Source organism: Echeneis naucrates, chromosome 9, assembly GCF_900963305.1.
Source record: "Echeneis naucrates chromosome 9, fEcheNa1.1, whole genome shotgun sequence".
Classification (NCBI taxonomy): domain Eukaryota; kingdom Metazoa; phylum Chordata; class Actinopteri; order Carangiformes; family Echeneidae; genus Echeneis; species Echeneis naucrates.
This window is the reverse complement of record NC_042519.1, coordinates 10,744,249-10,761,849: the sequence shown is the minus strand read 5'-3', so window position 1 is coordinate 10,761,849 and position 17,601 is coordinate 10,744,249. Positions and strand designations below refer to the sequence as shown.

The 17,601-nt window shown below is 42.1% G+C and overlaps 1 protein-coding gene across 10 annotated transcripts in view; it reads right to left on the bottom strand.

Moving 5' to 3' along the window:
- Positions 1–17,601, bottom strand: part of mef2cb (myocyte enhancer factor 2cb) — a 58,609-nt gene that overhangs the window by 14,279 nt on the left and 26,729 nt on the right. For all 10 annotated transcript variants that reach the window (XM_029510023.1, XM_029510022.1, XM_029510020.1 and 7 more), the window contains exon 3: positions 12,940–13,143. In XM_029510023.1, coding sequence (XP_029365883.1) covers positions 12,940–13,143 — 204 coding nt within the window. The remainder of the gene's footprint in view (positions 1–12,939; positions 13,144–17,601) is intronic.

The following is a 17,601-nucleotide window of genomic DNA, read 5'->3' as shown; positions in this document are numbered from 1 at the left end:
GACACCCATATGGGGCAAATGAGCTGGTAGTCTTGCAGGGGTTGGGCAATAGCTGAATTGGGTGTTGATGGGTTGCAGGGAGCCAGGGCAGTGTTATATGACTTGGGAGCATGTGGCCCAGGCTTAGCTTTCCAGCAGGGCTCAGCACATTCAGGGTGTGGTACAAGGGCACTATGCAGCTCATCCCAGTTATGCCCACCTGTTTGAAGACATCACACCTGTTGCCAAAGGCTGACACACGACCCAACAACCAATCAGATCTGCTAGTGTGCACATAGCGCCATAGAAGGACCTCTCACTCTTGCACTCTCCGACTCATCACCCTGGTCTTGTCATACTATATATTTTGCCCTTCTCTAATAGCCCATTGCGTTATTGGTGACCTGAATTTGTTGTGGATTTCACAGCTCTGTTGCACAGGGTTATGAACTAAGGCTCCAAAGAAGGCATTTGAGTCCTCTATTCAGCCACTACATCTAAATAAGTAACATCAAAGTTATGAATACACAGTTGGGTCCAAAAGTCAGATTTTCGGGCCCCACTGTGCATTTCAAAATGAATAACGATCATTGGAAAAAGAGCCAGAATGAAAATAAAGTCTCTCGGGAATATACTAATAGGATGATGATTAAACAAAAATGCTTTGGTCTTGTTCATTTTTGCCAAAAATTTTATGGGGAAAAGAGAGGGAAAAAAAGTCACAAATTATCATACTTGTATGAAAATTATGCAATTTTTCAGCTAGGATTTTTGGCCTGATAAAAATTGTTAATTATTTTTACCAGACAAAATGACTGCTAGCATAAAAAAAATCTGAGTAAATGTATTTTTCACTGTACATTAATTATTAATATATTTTGTGCTTATAGTCGGGAAGTTTATTTTGAAATAAAAAAAGAAACAAAAATAATCAAAAGAGAACATAAAAATACAACAAGTAAGGAATTAACTGATGTGAGAGGGCTTGATGGGGTAGGTACAGTGGGAAGTCACTGATGCTGTGGACCAGAGTACAGTAAATATTAACGAGAAGAAGGAGAAAAAGAATGACGACAGAAAAGACTACAGAAAAGCTGTGTATGCTTCTTTGGCTCTGTATCTTTCTCTGCAGCCCCTTTGGAGGCTTGCTCCTAATTAAACTCCTTCTTCATAATGCTCCCTCATGACTCGACTTGTCACAGGGCCTGTGTGAAGCAGGCACAGCATAGACACGGCGTCCTACATACTTAGACACCAGTCTCATCGGTACCCTTCGGCTCTGCACCCTCAGCTAGGCTGGCCTGGACTGGGCTACAGAGGACTGCACTGAGCAAAGGAGCAAGGCTAAGTGAGGCAACCCTGGATTAAATAGAGATATTAAGAGGCTATCTCAAACACGGCATTGTCTGTTGAAAGGAGTTATAAGAGTTCTATGATGTTTTAATTTCAGGAAAAAATGGGTGTGGGTAATAACTTAATGTGTCTGTTGAGTTAAAACTGTGGAGGATATTTGGGTGTGAGTTCTGGGTGGCCCCAGGGGGTCTGCTAGGGACAGCTGATGCCTGCCTAGTGCTCCTGCCATACCAGGATCCGTCTGCTCGGCATTCTGCCACCTTACCCACCCTTTCTATCCCTCTATCCGTCTTCCTGCCCCCATCTTTCTGTTTCAGTCTGGTGCTCAGTCTGTCTCTGTCTCCGTCCTCATTTCCCCTCGTTTTTTGCAATACTAACACATTTCATAGGAAGCTATGTCAAAACATTGTTGGCTCTAGGGGTACATCTTTATTTCTGATAGGCTCGGGCTAGTTGATGGGTTGTATTTGGAAAGCGCTTCATTGCTGACCATTCCCCTCTGCAATTATCTTGGCAGTGGCTGAAGGGTATGACACATTCAATATTGTGTTTATGGCTATTGGCGACAGCCAGGCCAGTGAATGTTTCTCAGTGTCTTCAACTCCGTGGCTGATAGTATTAGTGCAAAAAGGCTCTACAAAAACAACCAGTTTATAATAGGCCTTTTATATCTTAGCCAACACTGTATGGTCTTCAGAATACACTCACTATTGTGAGCAAAACCAAGGCTTATGAAAGAAGATAGTATAGTGCTAAAGCACAAAGGGTTTTCCCCAATAAATTCAGCAGTTTATGGTTTGCAGTATATTTCAGAAGTTGGTGGAAAACAAGTTGCTGACAGACAAGCACATAAAAGCATTAATAAGAATTTGCCTCTTATGGTTAATCATGTTCCCTGTTCTGTTCAAATACAATAAAACCAAACTTTTTTTTTCCCAAGTGAGGTCTTGGCTTAGGTTTTTCACAATATCAAAATGAAACAGATTGATTCACTCTGACTATCACTGAGACTCCATGAAGGCATGAAATATACAGACCTGCTTTCACAATGTGTGAGCATTTCCCTGGGTTGCATATGGCCACGGGGTGCACTTAAAATATGCACTGGAGACCTTTTAGGAGCTGGTTTAGGACCCAAAAGTGAATCGCAAAGGAATTTAAAATGGATCCCAAATAATCTTTAAGAAAATGTCATCTAAAGCTAGGGGGCTATGATAATTGAGCACCATTTTTAAGTCGCACAATGTGTAAAAGTACACAGCAAGTTTTATTTGAATGGTCTTTGTACTGACCTCCATACCTAAAGTTTAAATCATGAACATTTTGTGGGAAAACGTGTCAAAAAGAGGGAAAGCTGGGAAGCCCACAGGTCAACGGGGAGCTCACTTGCTCTTACCAGTTGACAAACTCAATTTCATCAGAGGAGATTGGTAAGAAGCACTGTGGCTCAGTGTCAGTAGGGGTTAAGCAGCAGGGCAAAACATTGTCCCTTCCCATCACAAATAACAAGATGGAGGTGGTCACAAGGTGGACCTGCCGTGGATTAAGACCCCTCAGCATTGGTGGCCCTTCAGGCAGTGGTGGTGTTTCTAGTCCTTTTTGCTGTCTGTCTCGTTCTTTCTTACTTGGTCTCATATTTTATCTCTCCCCCTCACTCGTTCTTTCTCTCTGCTGCTCAGAGTGGAGGGAACATCAGAGGGATCAGGCTGGCTTAGTTTATTAGAAGCAGATGGCAGACCAAAGGCAAGAAGGCCACAGTTTCATGAAGCGTGGTTTGAACATGCCAGGACCATGTTGAGGGGCATGCCCATGGATGATGGCTACACGGTGTGTGTGAATATGTGCATGTGTATGAGTGAGAATTTGGGGGTAGACTTTGCAGGATACCAATCTGAGGGATGGGACCTCCATATCACAGTCTGTCCCTGCCTGTTTTTGTTTCTCCCATCATCTGTGCATCCTTCTTTACTGGTTGAGGCAGTATTTAAAAACTATTGCATCTATAACTTTTCGGTGAATTGGTGCTTTTGAAGCCCCTTAGTCCTGGTACCCTGCTGTACTATAATCAGGAATCAAAGGCTGGTGCCTGGGATCAATCATCCCTGTGCAGAGTGCCCATGTGTGCAGGACTTGAACTGGCCAATTACTATCTGTGTTGGGATTACTAGATTTACTCAACATTAAAAAAGGGAGGGGGGGTGAGAAGTAGAACAAAAGGGAGAAAGTAAGTGAGAGAGACAAAAGAAATGGCGCACAACAAGGCGTCTCCATATTTCTCCAAACTGTGGCATGGCATTAAGTGTGCTATAATCACCATTAAAAAGAGTCCACTGCAGACGAGAGCCCTCTCACAGACAGTCTTAGCTAGCCAGTACACAGCACAATACCAGATGGTGCAGTGCTTCCCATATGGAAGAGACACACTCTAAGCACATGTCAGAATCCAACACTGTTTGCTACAGCAGCATCCCAGCCCTGGGAACAAAGTGGTCATTCAGACTAGTCACTACACTGTATAATTACCCAGATAGACATTATCAGACACAATGCCAGCTCAGTGAAACTGGATAAAGAGGGCACTTATGTCTGCAGCCCCAATCTGCCTATCTTCCATCCCATCTACACTCCAGTTGCATAATACGTTTCCTATTAAAATGAGAGCAATGGGAATGTGTCTTTATGTATCTCTGATTCAACATAAAAATCAGATCAAGGCTGTGGAAAGCTTGCATGCTTCACTTGCCCCTACTTGTTTATTTTAATGTCAAAGGCTGTGACATTATCAATACAGCTTTTCATTAGATCTTTTAAATTATCACCAGAAAGGACCTGTGTAGCTTGATTCCAGTTTTCTTAGGCTGCAATGGGTTAAACTTCCAAGTCCCCCTCCAGCTACCTCCTATTCCTTTTTTGTCCCCGCACGAATCGTCACTTATCGTCTTTTGTCTCTCTGTCTCTTATCGCATGGTGCCATGGCAGGAAAAGGGAGCCTGAGGGAGGCCTTGAGTAACAATGACCAGCTGGTTGACCTCTATACTGTGACCTTGAGTTTCCACACCCTGCCCAAAGCTGCAATCATGGGAGGTGATGGGGGTGAGGCCTGGACGGGGAGGGGGGTGGGGAGCTCCAGGCAGGGCAGGGAATGCCATCTATATAAATAGATCTTCATTATTCTGAATTTTCCACAAATAGTTTCAAAGAAACAAGGCATCATTTCATCTTAATGGCTTGCATGAATTGTTTTGGGCTGTGTAGTGGAAAAGCATTGGCTTTTGGCAGCATGGCCTCAGAAGTGGGCTGCCTTTTTCACCGCTCCACACCACAGGGACCACATATTGGCACATTTCAAACAGTCTATTTTTAAAACCTCCTTTTGTTGTTGTGTGAGTACCTCAGACTTCCGCTTCAGTATACTGACCTTAAAAAAAAAAAAAAAAACACCTCTGACAGAGATCCAAGTTCTACTTAGTTTCTTGTCTTGAGGTTCTGCTTTTCTGGATAGCGGCTGTTTGATGTGGGATAAAATGCTGAGCCTGTAGATCATATACATTATCTGTCATCTTGTTTTTAGCCTGTCTTTAAAAAGTGGAAGAGGCATATAGTCTATAAAATATGAACTCAGTTAACTTGCTCTCTTTATGTCTAAGGCTGGCGCCGCAGACAGATGTGTTCCAGTGTGCCAGCCTAAAAGTTAGAGCAGACACAGCTCAACTGTGTGAGTACATTAACTCGGTCATGTAAGAGTGACACCTCTCAGGGTTTGCCACTTGTATCCTCGGCCAACTTGTTGATTGAAAATAAACTTGAATAAACTTAAATCTATTTACATCAATCTTTTAACTTCCCAAAAATGCATTTTTTCTGAAATTATAAAAAAAAAAAGAAAAAAGTTGAAAATAACTAGCCAGGAAGCTTCTGTCCGGCAAAAATTTGGGGGAGAAAAAACAAATGCTTTAATATGAGACTTCTTTATCTGAGGGATCAAATGTTTATAGGCGCTGCAGGCTCTTGTACTGATGGTCTTATGCATGTGGTCGCCGAGGGCAAGTCTTCATGGTCGATCTTCAGAAAAAGGGAGACAGAGGCTGAATGAATACCCTGACAATTCGCTTACTCACTCCTCTGTTTCAAAAACAACCCCCCCTCACCCCCCCGTTTCAGGCACAGGGAAGGGGGGAGTGCAAGAGAAACAGAGAGAGATTCCGAGCCTATTCTTCTACCCTCTCCCAGTGAGGACTGCCAGCTAGTCAACTATTTTTAGCTTCACCACAGACTATTTTTAGACCACTACCACTTTTTGAGGCATTTATTAGAAAAAGAGTACATCAAATGCAAGATGATGGAAGTGGTTGTTTTGGGGAGGGTGCTTTATTTTGAAAATCTAACAAACTGGTTTTTATGTGACGAGTTCAGTACATGTTGACAATCATGCATAAGTGTGGGTGAAAATATACTGGCTAAAAAGGAATATGTTAACATGGACCACTATTTCTTACTTTTTTGCTCTCTGCCTTTTCTATTATCACCCTTTTTTCTATGGGTGAGAACAAACACTTTCTATCTGAAGCTTCCAGTCAAAAGAAGTCCAAACCTAAGACGACAGAGCGGGGTGTAGACAGGAAAAGGAGGACAAAGGCACGTCTCTGTTGCTGAAAGTCACCACACTTCGAGCACCAGAAAGATGTTTCACTTTTACAGTGGCTTCACATTTTGGCCACTTTATTTATCGTGTGGTACATTGAAGTATAAATTGATGACAGTGCTGTTGCCCAACAACAATTTCATTCACACTCAATGATCCAGGATGACAAAGAATTTTTTTTTCTTGAAAATTATTTAAATGAATCATTTTCTTGAAGTATCACCTGTCCCCGCTATAGAGAATATTCACTGTAAGGATGGTATTAGCCTGGCGATGAGCTGTGCCTGATGTTCTCTGGACACAGTGTTTGGACTTCAAAGAGAAATGGAGTTGAGAATTTTTTTTATGAGTCCTGATCAGGAAGTTGTTATTTGGAATCAGTCTTTACTCGAAACAGCCTCCATCTAGCTACTGTATCATTAAAGTCTGACTAATGGAGTTCAGCTGAGATGGTCCTCCTTACAGCAGGTTCTCCCAACCCTGCAGAGCGGTTCTGAAGCTCTTTGAGACTGGCTGTTTGGTTTTTGGTCACATTGCTCATAATATAGCCCCTCACTTTGGCTGGACAGTAAACTAAAGTTTCCTGGACATAGTGGCTCAGTTTCTCTGGATTTTCAGCGTGAATTATGAGACCTTATATGAACTGATGAGCACCTTTCCAAACTCTTGTCAAGTTCTAGACGCAGCCTGAGAGTAAGAATACTTTTAATTTTTTTTTATTTATTTTTTTATATCCTAAGAAAAGCACACTCTCACTTTGAAAAAACAGTGTTTTTAGGTGTAGGATTGTGGTATTTCTAACAAATTCAAATCTAAATCTTCAACAAAATAGTATGTATATAAAACTTACACAAAGTATTGAACTTGTTTGTTACTCTGTGAAAGACTTCCTAAAGTATGAGCTATATGTGTGAAACGTTGGGCTATCAATAGCGGTACAATTTCTCTCACACACTCTTAATGTCGTTAACATATACTCGACCCCATACACTAACCTGCACATTTTTTTCTCTGCTGTACTGTTAGCTTGCCAATGTCATAAGGTTAATTTACTTAGTCAGTCAAAGCAGCTTCAGACCTTAATCCTCAGCTCACAAAGAAAAACAAGCCATGTTGCCGATCTCTCTTACACTAGTAAACACTGAGGCACTGTGATTGCTGTGGCAACCACACCCCATGTCACACCACATGTACCCTGTCCTAAAACCTCAAACGACTCCACATGAAATTACTGTGGACAACTGTAGGACAGGAGATATGATTTGACTCCCTTATTTCTCTTGGATGCAAACACATGTAAAAGTCATAGAGGATAAATTAGTGAGGGCATTCAAGCCAGAGTAATTATACAGCTTTTGAGAGGCATGAGAAGAAGTCATTCAGTGAGCTGATCAACACAGAAAACTCCTTAAGGCTAATGTTCTCCATGCTGTTTAGAAACCAAATAAGCATATAGAATAGCACACATGCTGGAAAATATTTTCACAAGAGTGAGGCAGAACATTAGCACAGTGGCACTTCAGAGAGGGAGATCTCATGTCCTGTTGACATGCAAGAATTTTATGAGAAAGAAAAAAAAAAACTGCATTTAAAATTAATAGAAGGACATTTTAAGGTAAATGAGCCAAGTAAGTTTCTGTAGTTTTCATAATATGTGGAAAATCAAGTCCCCCCCAAATGAAACAACATTGTCAAAGACATGCAGTGAACCCCCACAAAACCCAAACCCCTCTCTCCCTTCCTTCCTCCCACCCTCCCTCCAGTGGACTGACACTGGGCTGAAGTCACACCTGTGCTTCTCACACATCTCGGCACACGGGTGAAACATACGCAGGGTGAAACATGGTGAGGGAGCTTTGCTGAATCTCATTAGCCAAGCGGGTAGTCATTAACAGAATGACCTTTGAAAATAATTACCAGCCTTCCTCCCTCCATCCCTCTTTCCCTCCTCCCTCCTTTTCTCCTCGTGCTCATCCCCCCGTCCCACCCCCCCACATTCAGTAGTTCCTTCTAGTTGAGGACAGAGCGAGAGAGAAGGGAGAGAAATTAGTTAAGGATAGTTGGGTAGGCTGGTCCCTCCTGCTGCTGCTGCTGTTTAAGATTACAGGGTGAAGTGAACTTTGAGATTAGGTTAATCTGCTGGAAATGGGATTGGGCAACAGCCTTTCTTCTGGTTGGTAGGAAAGCAGGCAGGTCAGCTCGGCATCAAGGACCATGTGCCATTCCATGTGATACTTGCGCCAATGGCATCAAGGTGTGCCGTGCTGGCTGAGGTCATTACAATGCCGTCAGCACTGCAGGGTTCAAACCAATTGTCACCATGCATGTATGCATGTATACACCCATGCAGTGCAGCCAGCACACACGTATGCTGATCAAACCCACTTTTGTTTGGGCACATAAGCATATTGGCTTTTTTAGCACATGTACATATAAGCAAACATTATAGCAGCTTTGCCTCCCTCCAATTCTGTATATCCCGGCAGTGAAGGGATGTAGCCCCCTATCAGAGCTCGCTCACTAACCCTTCAGTCGATTGACAAACCTGTGTTTTTTGTTTCAAAAGATGCGTAGACAAACACGTTGCAGAGCAGAGATTTGGCACAGCCCAGGTGTGTTGTTGGATTTGGGGCTGTTCAGTCACAGCAAGAGCCAGTCAATGCCGCTTAGGTTTTAGACCTGATAGGCAATCATCAGGAGGGGAAATAAAGGACTCTTTCGTGTGCTATTGCAATTAACAACCCCCATACCGGCACAATAAATCACCAATAAGAGCTCAAAGTGCTTTTTCTTAAATAAGTTTCAAAAAAAAAAAGAGAGGGAAAGTGAGATGGATCTATTCTCTTGTCATTTCCCAACACAGCTTCCCATTTCGGTTTTAATGCTGTTCACATGTCCAGGAAACCGGCCTGGCAGACAGTGAGTATAGGAAATCTATCTGCGTGTTTGACTGTTTTATCTGGAGCCAGACTCAGAGTGTACTGTAGACCTGCCAGGACAACACGCTTGGACCCCGTTTGGACAGCCAGCGATGGTGGATCACTGGATGATCTCTCTATGCTTTCATCGAGCCATGGGAGCCTAGATAAGCTTAGATGGCTCTTTGAACAATTAGCATTAATTAGAGGACCTCCCCGCTTGTTTATGTAACAGCTGATCACACAGTGTAGTACATGTTTTATTTTAGGTTCTTGGGGTGAGTTTCTGTGAGTTTAGGTAACTCACATGGCGATGTCTGTCTTGAGATTACATGAAAGTGTTTGAAACATAAAAAAAAAAAAAAAACCTCATCTCAGTTTGTTTCGGAATTGTCACTGTGTTTATCTGATTATTATGGGTGTCTGGTTGTCGTGCTTTGTGAATGTGACAATAATAACTTGTAGCCGCTTTCAATTGGCAAAGCTTCTTTTGTTTTACCACTTGTGCTCAGAGGAGGGTTAGCTTTGCTTCCTTGGTCTTTTGCTTTCACAGATATTTGTGGAAGTGTCATTCCCAGCTGAGACGGTTTTCAAGTGAGTCATCAAGACCTTCTTTACCACTCCTCTCTCTATATATATCTCTTTATCTGCCTCTTTCTGTCCCCCTCTTTTATATAATATGTGAAATGACCTGTGCATAGATTCAAGATAACGCAAAAATAATAATAAATAAATAAATCTTAGCGATACCGTATCTTCAGTGAAAAACTATATGACTATAAGAAAAATAGAGGAAAAAAAGAGAAAGCCAGGAAAAAAGTGAGGGAGAGAGACAGAGAGGGAGAGAAAAGCCCTGCAGCCTCTTGTAAACATGCTGTAGCTAGAGAGACTGTGCAGCACTCTCAGTGCCACTCTCTCAACAACGCTAATTATCAACCAAAGACATGCTAATTACATAGAGCTTTATTGCTAATGTAGCAGGCCTCAATGCCAGCCGCCCACACTCTGAGCTCCGCTCCCCTACCTCTGCTTCTCCTCCCACTACACCTTCAGGCGCAGCAGAAACAGAGTGAGGGAGATGCATGCAGTTCTGTGTACTTCTAAAGACAAGAGCTTTCTACAAATCTGGAATTAGACATGTCACATATTAGATGGCACATTTTACGTCTTTTTATTCCTTTGTGGAGGAACCTAGATTTCGTCTTCACTCCTAACTCCAGCCCTTTCGTCCTGTTGTTGATTTCTTGATCTGAAGTCCACTTTACTCCTGACCCCCCAAATTCTCCACGTTCCTGCACCTGTGATGTAGCTTAGCACTGGAAAACAAAGCCTGACGGGAAAAATCGAATGCCCCCCCCCAACCCCCCACCTTCCCCCTCGCTATCCGTGCGCACTCCTCCTGTCCGTGCTAAATGTGCTAGTGTCAGCCCTGTGGCCAATCCCGTTAGCACGCTTCTACTAAGGCTGAAGGCCTCTTTAGATTGATTTCTCCGAGTCGCTCAGAGAATGCGGAGCCTGAGTCCTCCAGGGATCACAGTGCAGGTAGTGCTCCACAGCACTCTCCCCCACTAGGCTCTTTAGCGTCTTCCCCTGACACAGCTGTTTACACGTTAGCCATCCTCTGCTCCATAATGGAGACACAGTTAAAGAGAGCTTCAAAGCGGGCAGCTCTCGTCACAGGCACTTGCTGAAACATGTGACAGCTCTCTTCATGGTTCAGCTAGGGCAGGGTAATATACTGACTGAAGGGTGGTTGAAGGGCTCAGTGCATAAAGGATACCAATGCTTATAGGCACACTGGGAGTATGAGTGGATTCTAAATGGGTTAATGTAAGTGATGAAATGCATACAGGATTATTTTTTATCCCTTCTGATATACTTGGTAGCTGAGGATTTCGAACAAGCCCCAAACTAAACACTAGGGACACGGGGTAGATCTGCATTGCTTTGCCAATTATGTTATGTTTTAGCATAGCGCCAAATTTTCTAGCTATGACAAAACTGATTTTATGTTGTTTTTTAAGAATTGAAGCTTTAAAGTTCCAGCCTTAGAAAAAAAGGGCCCAATAATATGAGTTATGGGAAGGGAATAAGAGCACATGCTGAATTTTAAAAGATAATAAGTTGCTGTATTGCAGCCAGTGGATTTATCTGTGCGTCTGAATACTGTCCATTATAATGCACCCGGTCCATTCTCTCTGTTTTTATCATTAAGGTTAGTCATGTCGAGTGCTGCATCGCTTGATGTATAGGCTACATTAACACACTACATATTTGACTGCACCTAATGGAAATAGGGGTGGAACAAAAGCATTCATGTCAGTTGCAAAGCACTGTTAAGTTTTGAGTTTGTAGTGCATTTATTTATGAAGTTTTTATTTTTTTTGTTTGTTTGTTTGTTTGTTTAAACTTTCAAAATGACACGGATGACCGTACATTGTTAGAGAGGAATAACACATGGCCAGATTTTTGCAGAAATGAATTATCATTTGAAATCAGCATGTAAATTCACATGGTTTGTTGTCAGGGGCAAAGTGCCATCTGGAATAAGAGTATTCGAATTGGGCCAATGAACCTGTGGGCGGGCAACAAGCCCAACAAACACCCATATGAAAAGACAGAAACATGCCCTATGCTGTTTGATCCCATGTTAGAGTGGACAGCCCGCTTCATAGTAATAGTGCGTGCATGTCCATTCCATCTGATGGGTATGTTCAGTCATCACCTTAAACTTTCAGCATTTTGTGTAAATATTATGCTGCCATTAAGTGAATTTTATCAACTAAATTGAATTTTAAATGTTTCTAAAAAACATTTCAAATATAATTGTACTCTGCAGCTCTGGTGGTTGAGTGGCGCATGCCAGGTACATGAGAGTCCATGTGACAAGCAGAGAGAGAAAACATTGTGACATTTTCATGTATTTAGTAAATTTTATGCCTTCAGCATTACTTTGTGTCACAGGTGCAGTTTAATCAGCAAGCGTGGTGTGAGCGAAAATGTGTGTGCAACACAAAGGGATCGACTCTGCATGAATGCATGCATGGCTGTATGCGTGAGTGTGTGTGTGTGTGTGTGTGTGTGGCCCACCAGATTTGTCAGCTCTCCAGTGTGAATGTTGCATAACAGGTTCGCATTGAGAGCTTAAGGATCCTGGAGGGTGTCAGCGTCATTTCCTGCTTTATCTACCTTCCTACTGGCTGGCCTTACAGTGCTGTTTAACATTGCCTTGAGCCAGAAGTGACATGTGTCCAGAGCGAGCCAGATCAACATCCTCTAAGAGGCATATCAGTGGTGACAAAACATCAAGGGCTAGGGCTGGTGATTACACACCACAGGGGACGGTCTGAAAGGTCCAGATCAATATAGGCTACCTCTTCAATGTTACAAGGTGCAGAGAACAGAGTTTAAATACACATATTTTAATGATGTTCATGTCAAACTGTTACACTCTGAAAATGCATTTTAATTTTCCTTAAGTTATTTACATAGTGACTGAGCCCTGGCAGTTTGTTAGCACTGTTGCCCCACAATAAGAGGTTGCGAGTTTGGTTCCTGTCCCTGGGGCTTTTCTGTGTGGAGTTTACATGTTCTCCTTGTGCCTGTGCAACTTTGCTCTGGAAACCCTGGTTTCCTCCCACCGTCCAAAAACATGCATGTTTGGGTTAATTGGTGACTCTAAATTGGCCGAAATGAGTGTTAGTGTGAGTGGTTGTTCGTCTGTTTGCCTCTATGTGTTGGCCCTGTGATGGACTGACAACCTCTCCAGGGTGTACCCCGCCCACAACCTGGGAATGGATGAGCGGTGCAAGATCAATGAATGAATGTATGACTGAGCCCTTGAGGAAGACTCAAGAACTATGAAAGCAATTATTTCTTAAGCTGTGATAAGTGTGAAGACCAAAAGGGAGAAGTAAGGGTTGCAGAATGAGTCACAAATGCTTTAAGCATCAGCCTTCTTTTGCATTTTTGTGTATTTGCTTGAGTGTATGTATGTCTGTGCATACATGTGTGCTCCCAGGTATTGTGTGTATTCTTGTAACATACCTCCACAATGTCGGAGTTGGTCCTGCTCTCATGGGGCTCGTTGTACTCAGTGTATTTAAGCAGGACCTTGTCCATGTCTGTGCTGGCATACTGGAACAGTTTGTTGGTGCTGTTGAAGATGATCAGGGCGATCTCACAGTCACACAGCACACTCAGCTCATACGCCTTTTTCATCAGGCCAAACTTTCGCTTCGTAAATGTCACCTGGGCAAAAGAAGAAAAAAGAGAAAAATGATCAACAATGCGTACATACCTTTACTGTAGTGGCTACACAACAATTTTCAGTATATAATCACGTTAACTTGCTTGACCTGACCTGTGGTTAATACCCTATTGGGAAAAAATACTAACAAATAATAAAATACTCACAGATAACCTTTTCTCTGTAAAAGTGCCAATTCTTGGGAAAACACAATTATTCTCATGGTTCAGCACCATCTGACTGTAATAGTTCGTCCACTATACCAGGAAAAAAAAAAAAAAAAAAAAAAAAAAGAAGCTCGGCTGTAATTTAAGGAACTGAAAATATTCTGTCTCAGCCAGATAACGGTAAAGAAGATCAGTTATTGCTTGTACATCAAAGCAGACGGAAACTCATCATGGAACGTAGTTCAGGTTCACTTGTCCCTTTTCAGTGGTTGACACAACAGAAATGCACAGCTCTATAATCATTTAATCTTAAAAAGTATTCACTGAGATGTACATACTTCTCTCAGTGATTTTAACCCACATTATTCCGCTGCACAAGTAACTGCCTGTAATAGCGAATAAAAAGCCATTGATATAAATAATAGGTTATTGATGGATGGGTTCTCTGACTGTACTTCAACCTGTTTGTGAGCACTCAAATAGTGACAATGAGCTCAACATAAACCACAAAAATTGCCAGATGTAATGGGGCCTTTTTCTCTCGCTCTCTGTTTGTGGGTAGGTGTAAGTGAGGCCCAAGACCTTTAATATGACAGGCATACAAGTGCCCACATTGTCAAAATAGAACAGCCTTTATTCCTCTATTGTTTGGATCAAAACTAGAGCAGTGAAAGTGAGTTAATTCCAGTAAGTTGCACCTGGTTTCTTTTCCGAGCCACGTGTACCGGCTCATTGGTTGTATGGAGAAAAAAAAAGAAGAGAAAATATGCTTCTTCCAGCTTCACTCTCAAAGCAACGCTGATTTTTAAAATGTACTTTCTTTTTTTTTGTGACAATGAGTTTTACGGTACATTGAAAATGTGTAGCGGCACATGTTTCTACTTAGAAGAAGTACTGCCAGATCTGTGCCCTGCTGGTAGCTAATGATCTCAGTTTGTTGATTAACTGCATGTTTGTCTATTCTCTTCTGACACTTAAGTGGGCCAACAGAATGAACATACTTTACTCTCAGTTGAGCATGCACTGAATGCACTGAGGCATAAGAACTGTAGAGTATATTTACTTCTGCTAAGAACATATCTCTGTGTGTTGTGGATCTAGGTAATGCATGAGCAGATGTGTAGCATAAATTTGTCATGTGTTGTTGTTTGCATTTTTCTCTTTCCAACTTGAGAACCTAAAAAAGGATATTGGGCTGATTGGACATTGGTAGGATAGTTTTGGATTACCTGTGATTCTATCTTTCAGGATGCACCGGGGGAAACTGAATATCAATGGGTAAAATCTTGAAGGCCCCTCCCTGAAAGTTTAACTATGATGTTACAGTACCATGCCAATCTGTCAGACGAGTGAGGCTGAAGCCTCAGACATATATGTTGTTCTGACTCCTGAAGAATCAGTTTGTGCAGCATAAGGTCTGTAATTTGGCATAAACACTCATCTGACTCACAGGTGACATGGAGGGAAAAACCTTTTCTGGTCTCTAAATACCATGCTGACATTTACACAGTGAAACTAAAGTGTGAAAAATACAAATACAAAACAAAAACAAACAAAAAAAAAGCCTTATTCTTACCACGGTAAGATCAAAAGGCATATTACACAATAAAATTAACTGTCATATTTGACACACTGTACAGTGTACAGTCCAAAAAGGAAATGTAAGCACCTAAAAGGGGCCTGCCACAGCCTTACAATCACAGAGCTACAGTATAAGTTTACATGAGACAGAATGTAAGATGACAAGACTTTGGGGCATGAGGTCAAAGGAGACTGTTCAGGAACAGGACATGAAGAGTGTTGTTTTTCCCCGGTGTTGTGATGCAAGGGGCGGCAGACGCAGACGCAGCGAGCTCCCGGTCCCAGCACCGTTATCACCCACTCTGGGGGCATTTATGTTTCAGGAAATGGTGCGTGACACATATACACTGGGATCTGGGTGAGTCCCAAAGGTCCAAATATTGGTTTAGATCAGTCATTAGTGGACCACTCACAACATAGCACCTAGGGATCATTTTGGGGGGGCGGTGAGATACTTTGCTCAAGACAACTTCTCTCTTTCTGATTTCAAAAATGTGAAAAAAAAAAAAAAAAAAAAAAAAAAAAAAAAACCCAAACCAAAACAAAAAAGAACCATTAAAAAAGTAGACTCCAATCAGATGTATCATGAGCCTCACACTTTAAAAGAAGATCTGTGCATTAATTTCCCACATATCATAATTCACACATAGACTGACTTGAACAACACATTGGGCAGAAAATGAGTGTTATTAGCAAAAGCCTTAACTGACCAAACAATAACACCTACTTAAATATCACACTGCATCCCCACATCTCAATCTGACACGTACAACCTGTTACCTCCAATTCACGTATTTTACTCATGTTATGCACACGTACTCATAAATATACAGGGCATGCCTGCTTGAATAAACATATATACTTAGAAGACAGTTGGCGTGTACATAACCGATAGCTTGGTGAATACTGGTGAAAACATCATGTGGGATGCATTAATTTTTACTGTCTCAACTAGCCAGGCCTTATGCCCAGTATTTCATTTTCCTGACTGCAGTGGCTCTGTTGTGACTTCATGGCCTCACATGATGCTGTCATCTGACCCTTTCAGCCCATCCAAATTCACGCTGTTGATGTCACCGCTGGCCTTTCCTGTGCACGCTCAAAACAGCTCTCTCAGCCCACACAGAGAGCTGTAAACTGGTGCGCTTTCGAGGCGATATAGCGCTGCACACTGTGTGGGTAAAAGCAGATGCTGTGAATGGTGCACCTGATCTACAGACATGCACAGACATATGACAGTGTCAGGTATTTCTTCCTGTATTCTCTTAGCAACAGAAAAATGTTGATCATTTTTGAAACTGGGAAAGTTTTCCTAACCTGAAAAGTTTCTAATTTTAACTTGTTCTAGCATGTGAAATTTTGATGGTGGCTCAACAATATCACTTACTTACTGAAATTAATTAAAACTTTGTCCTTGTTTCCTAAATCAGTGGGTGTTAGACAGACAGAGAGCATGACGCACAAACACGCCTTATTCTTTCCCAGATATCATTTAAGCAAAGACTAAATTGTGATATACTGGGACACTTAAAATTCTGAACGTCACATTCTCTCTGTAGCTGCAAAAGGGAATGTCTCAATTAACTTGAATATTTGTGCTTATAAGTGTCTATTAACACTTAAAAACCAATGAAAAGCTCATGGCCATAACAGGTAAATAAGAAAAATTTGTATTTTTGTCCAGAGTGCTGTGAATGAGAAGAAACTACCCTTCCATAACCAGGAACCTTACTCAATGAACACTTACTCATAGCGCTCATATTATAGACTCATAATGACACACAAGTCATACTTGTTCACCCTTTTCCTCCTCCAAAATGCCATCCCAAGAGAGATTAGACACATTCACACACCAATGCATTCATACAAACACCCCTTAAACTCCAAAACATGTCACTCCCATCACCTTTCCTTTTCTCTTCATCCAACTGAATGTAATTTGTTGTGCTTTTCTTAAATAATTTCCTTATCTTTATTCTACATTTGCATTTTTCTGTATTTATATGAATTTATATGTATACTACCACTGGAAAACGGCCAATAACGAAACAAATTATTTCTAAAAATGAGATAATCACTTCTGCTCACATTTCCTCCTGCATGAAAACACCCAGGACGAACAGAGGGATGAAAAGAAAGGAGGGATAGTGGCTGATTCTCTGCCACATGGGTGAGAGGGGGGAGAGAGAGGGGGGAGGGAGGGAGGAGGAGGGAGAAGAGAGGGGGCGGACGCACAGGAAGCACATTTGTATGCATTTCCTCTCATAACAGGAAGAGGCCAGTGGCTTCCCCTTCACAATGGCTTCGCTTCTGCTTCCCACCTCCTGCCTGCTTCCCTGGGGGAGGAGGAGGTGGAGGAAGAGGAGGAGTGGAGAGACAGGCACCAAAAACTGCTGGTAGCAAACCAAACATGGCCGCGCATGCAGGGACTCACACACACATACATACACACACCCTGGCACAAGTATTCTCTCTCACACACACACACACACACACACACACACACACACAGATGTCACTCAGCTATGGAGCTGCACGATTTGTCTTGAAACAAACACTTATCCCATTGTCAGGGGCCAAGCAGGAAGACACAGGCTTACGCAAAAGGATTAAGAGGAGCCCAAGACCTGGGCCTGAACTCTGTCTCACAGCCAAAGAAGTTGTTAAGAGGGCTATTACAACAAAACAGGCTTTGTCCATAACTTTAATATA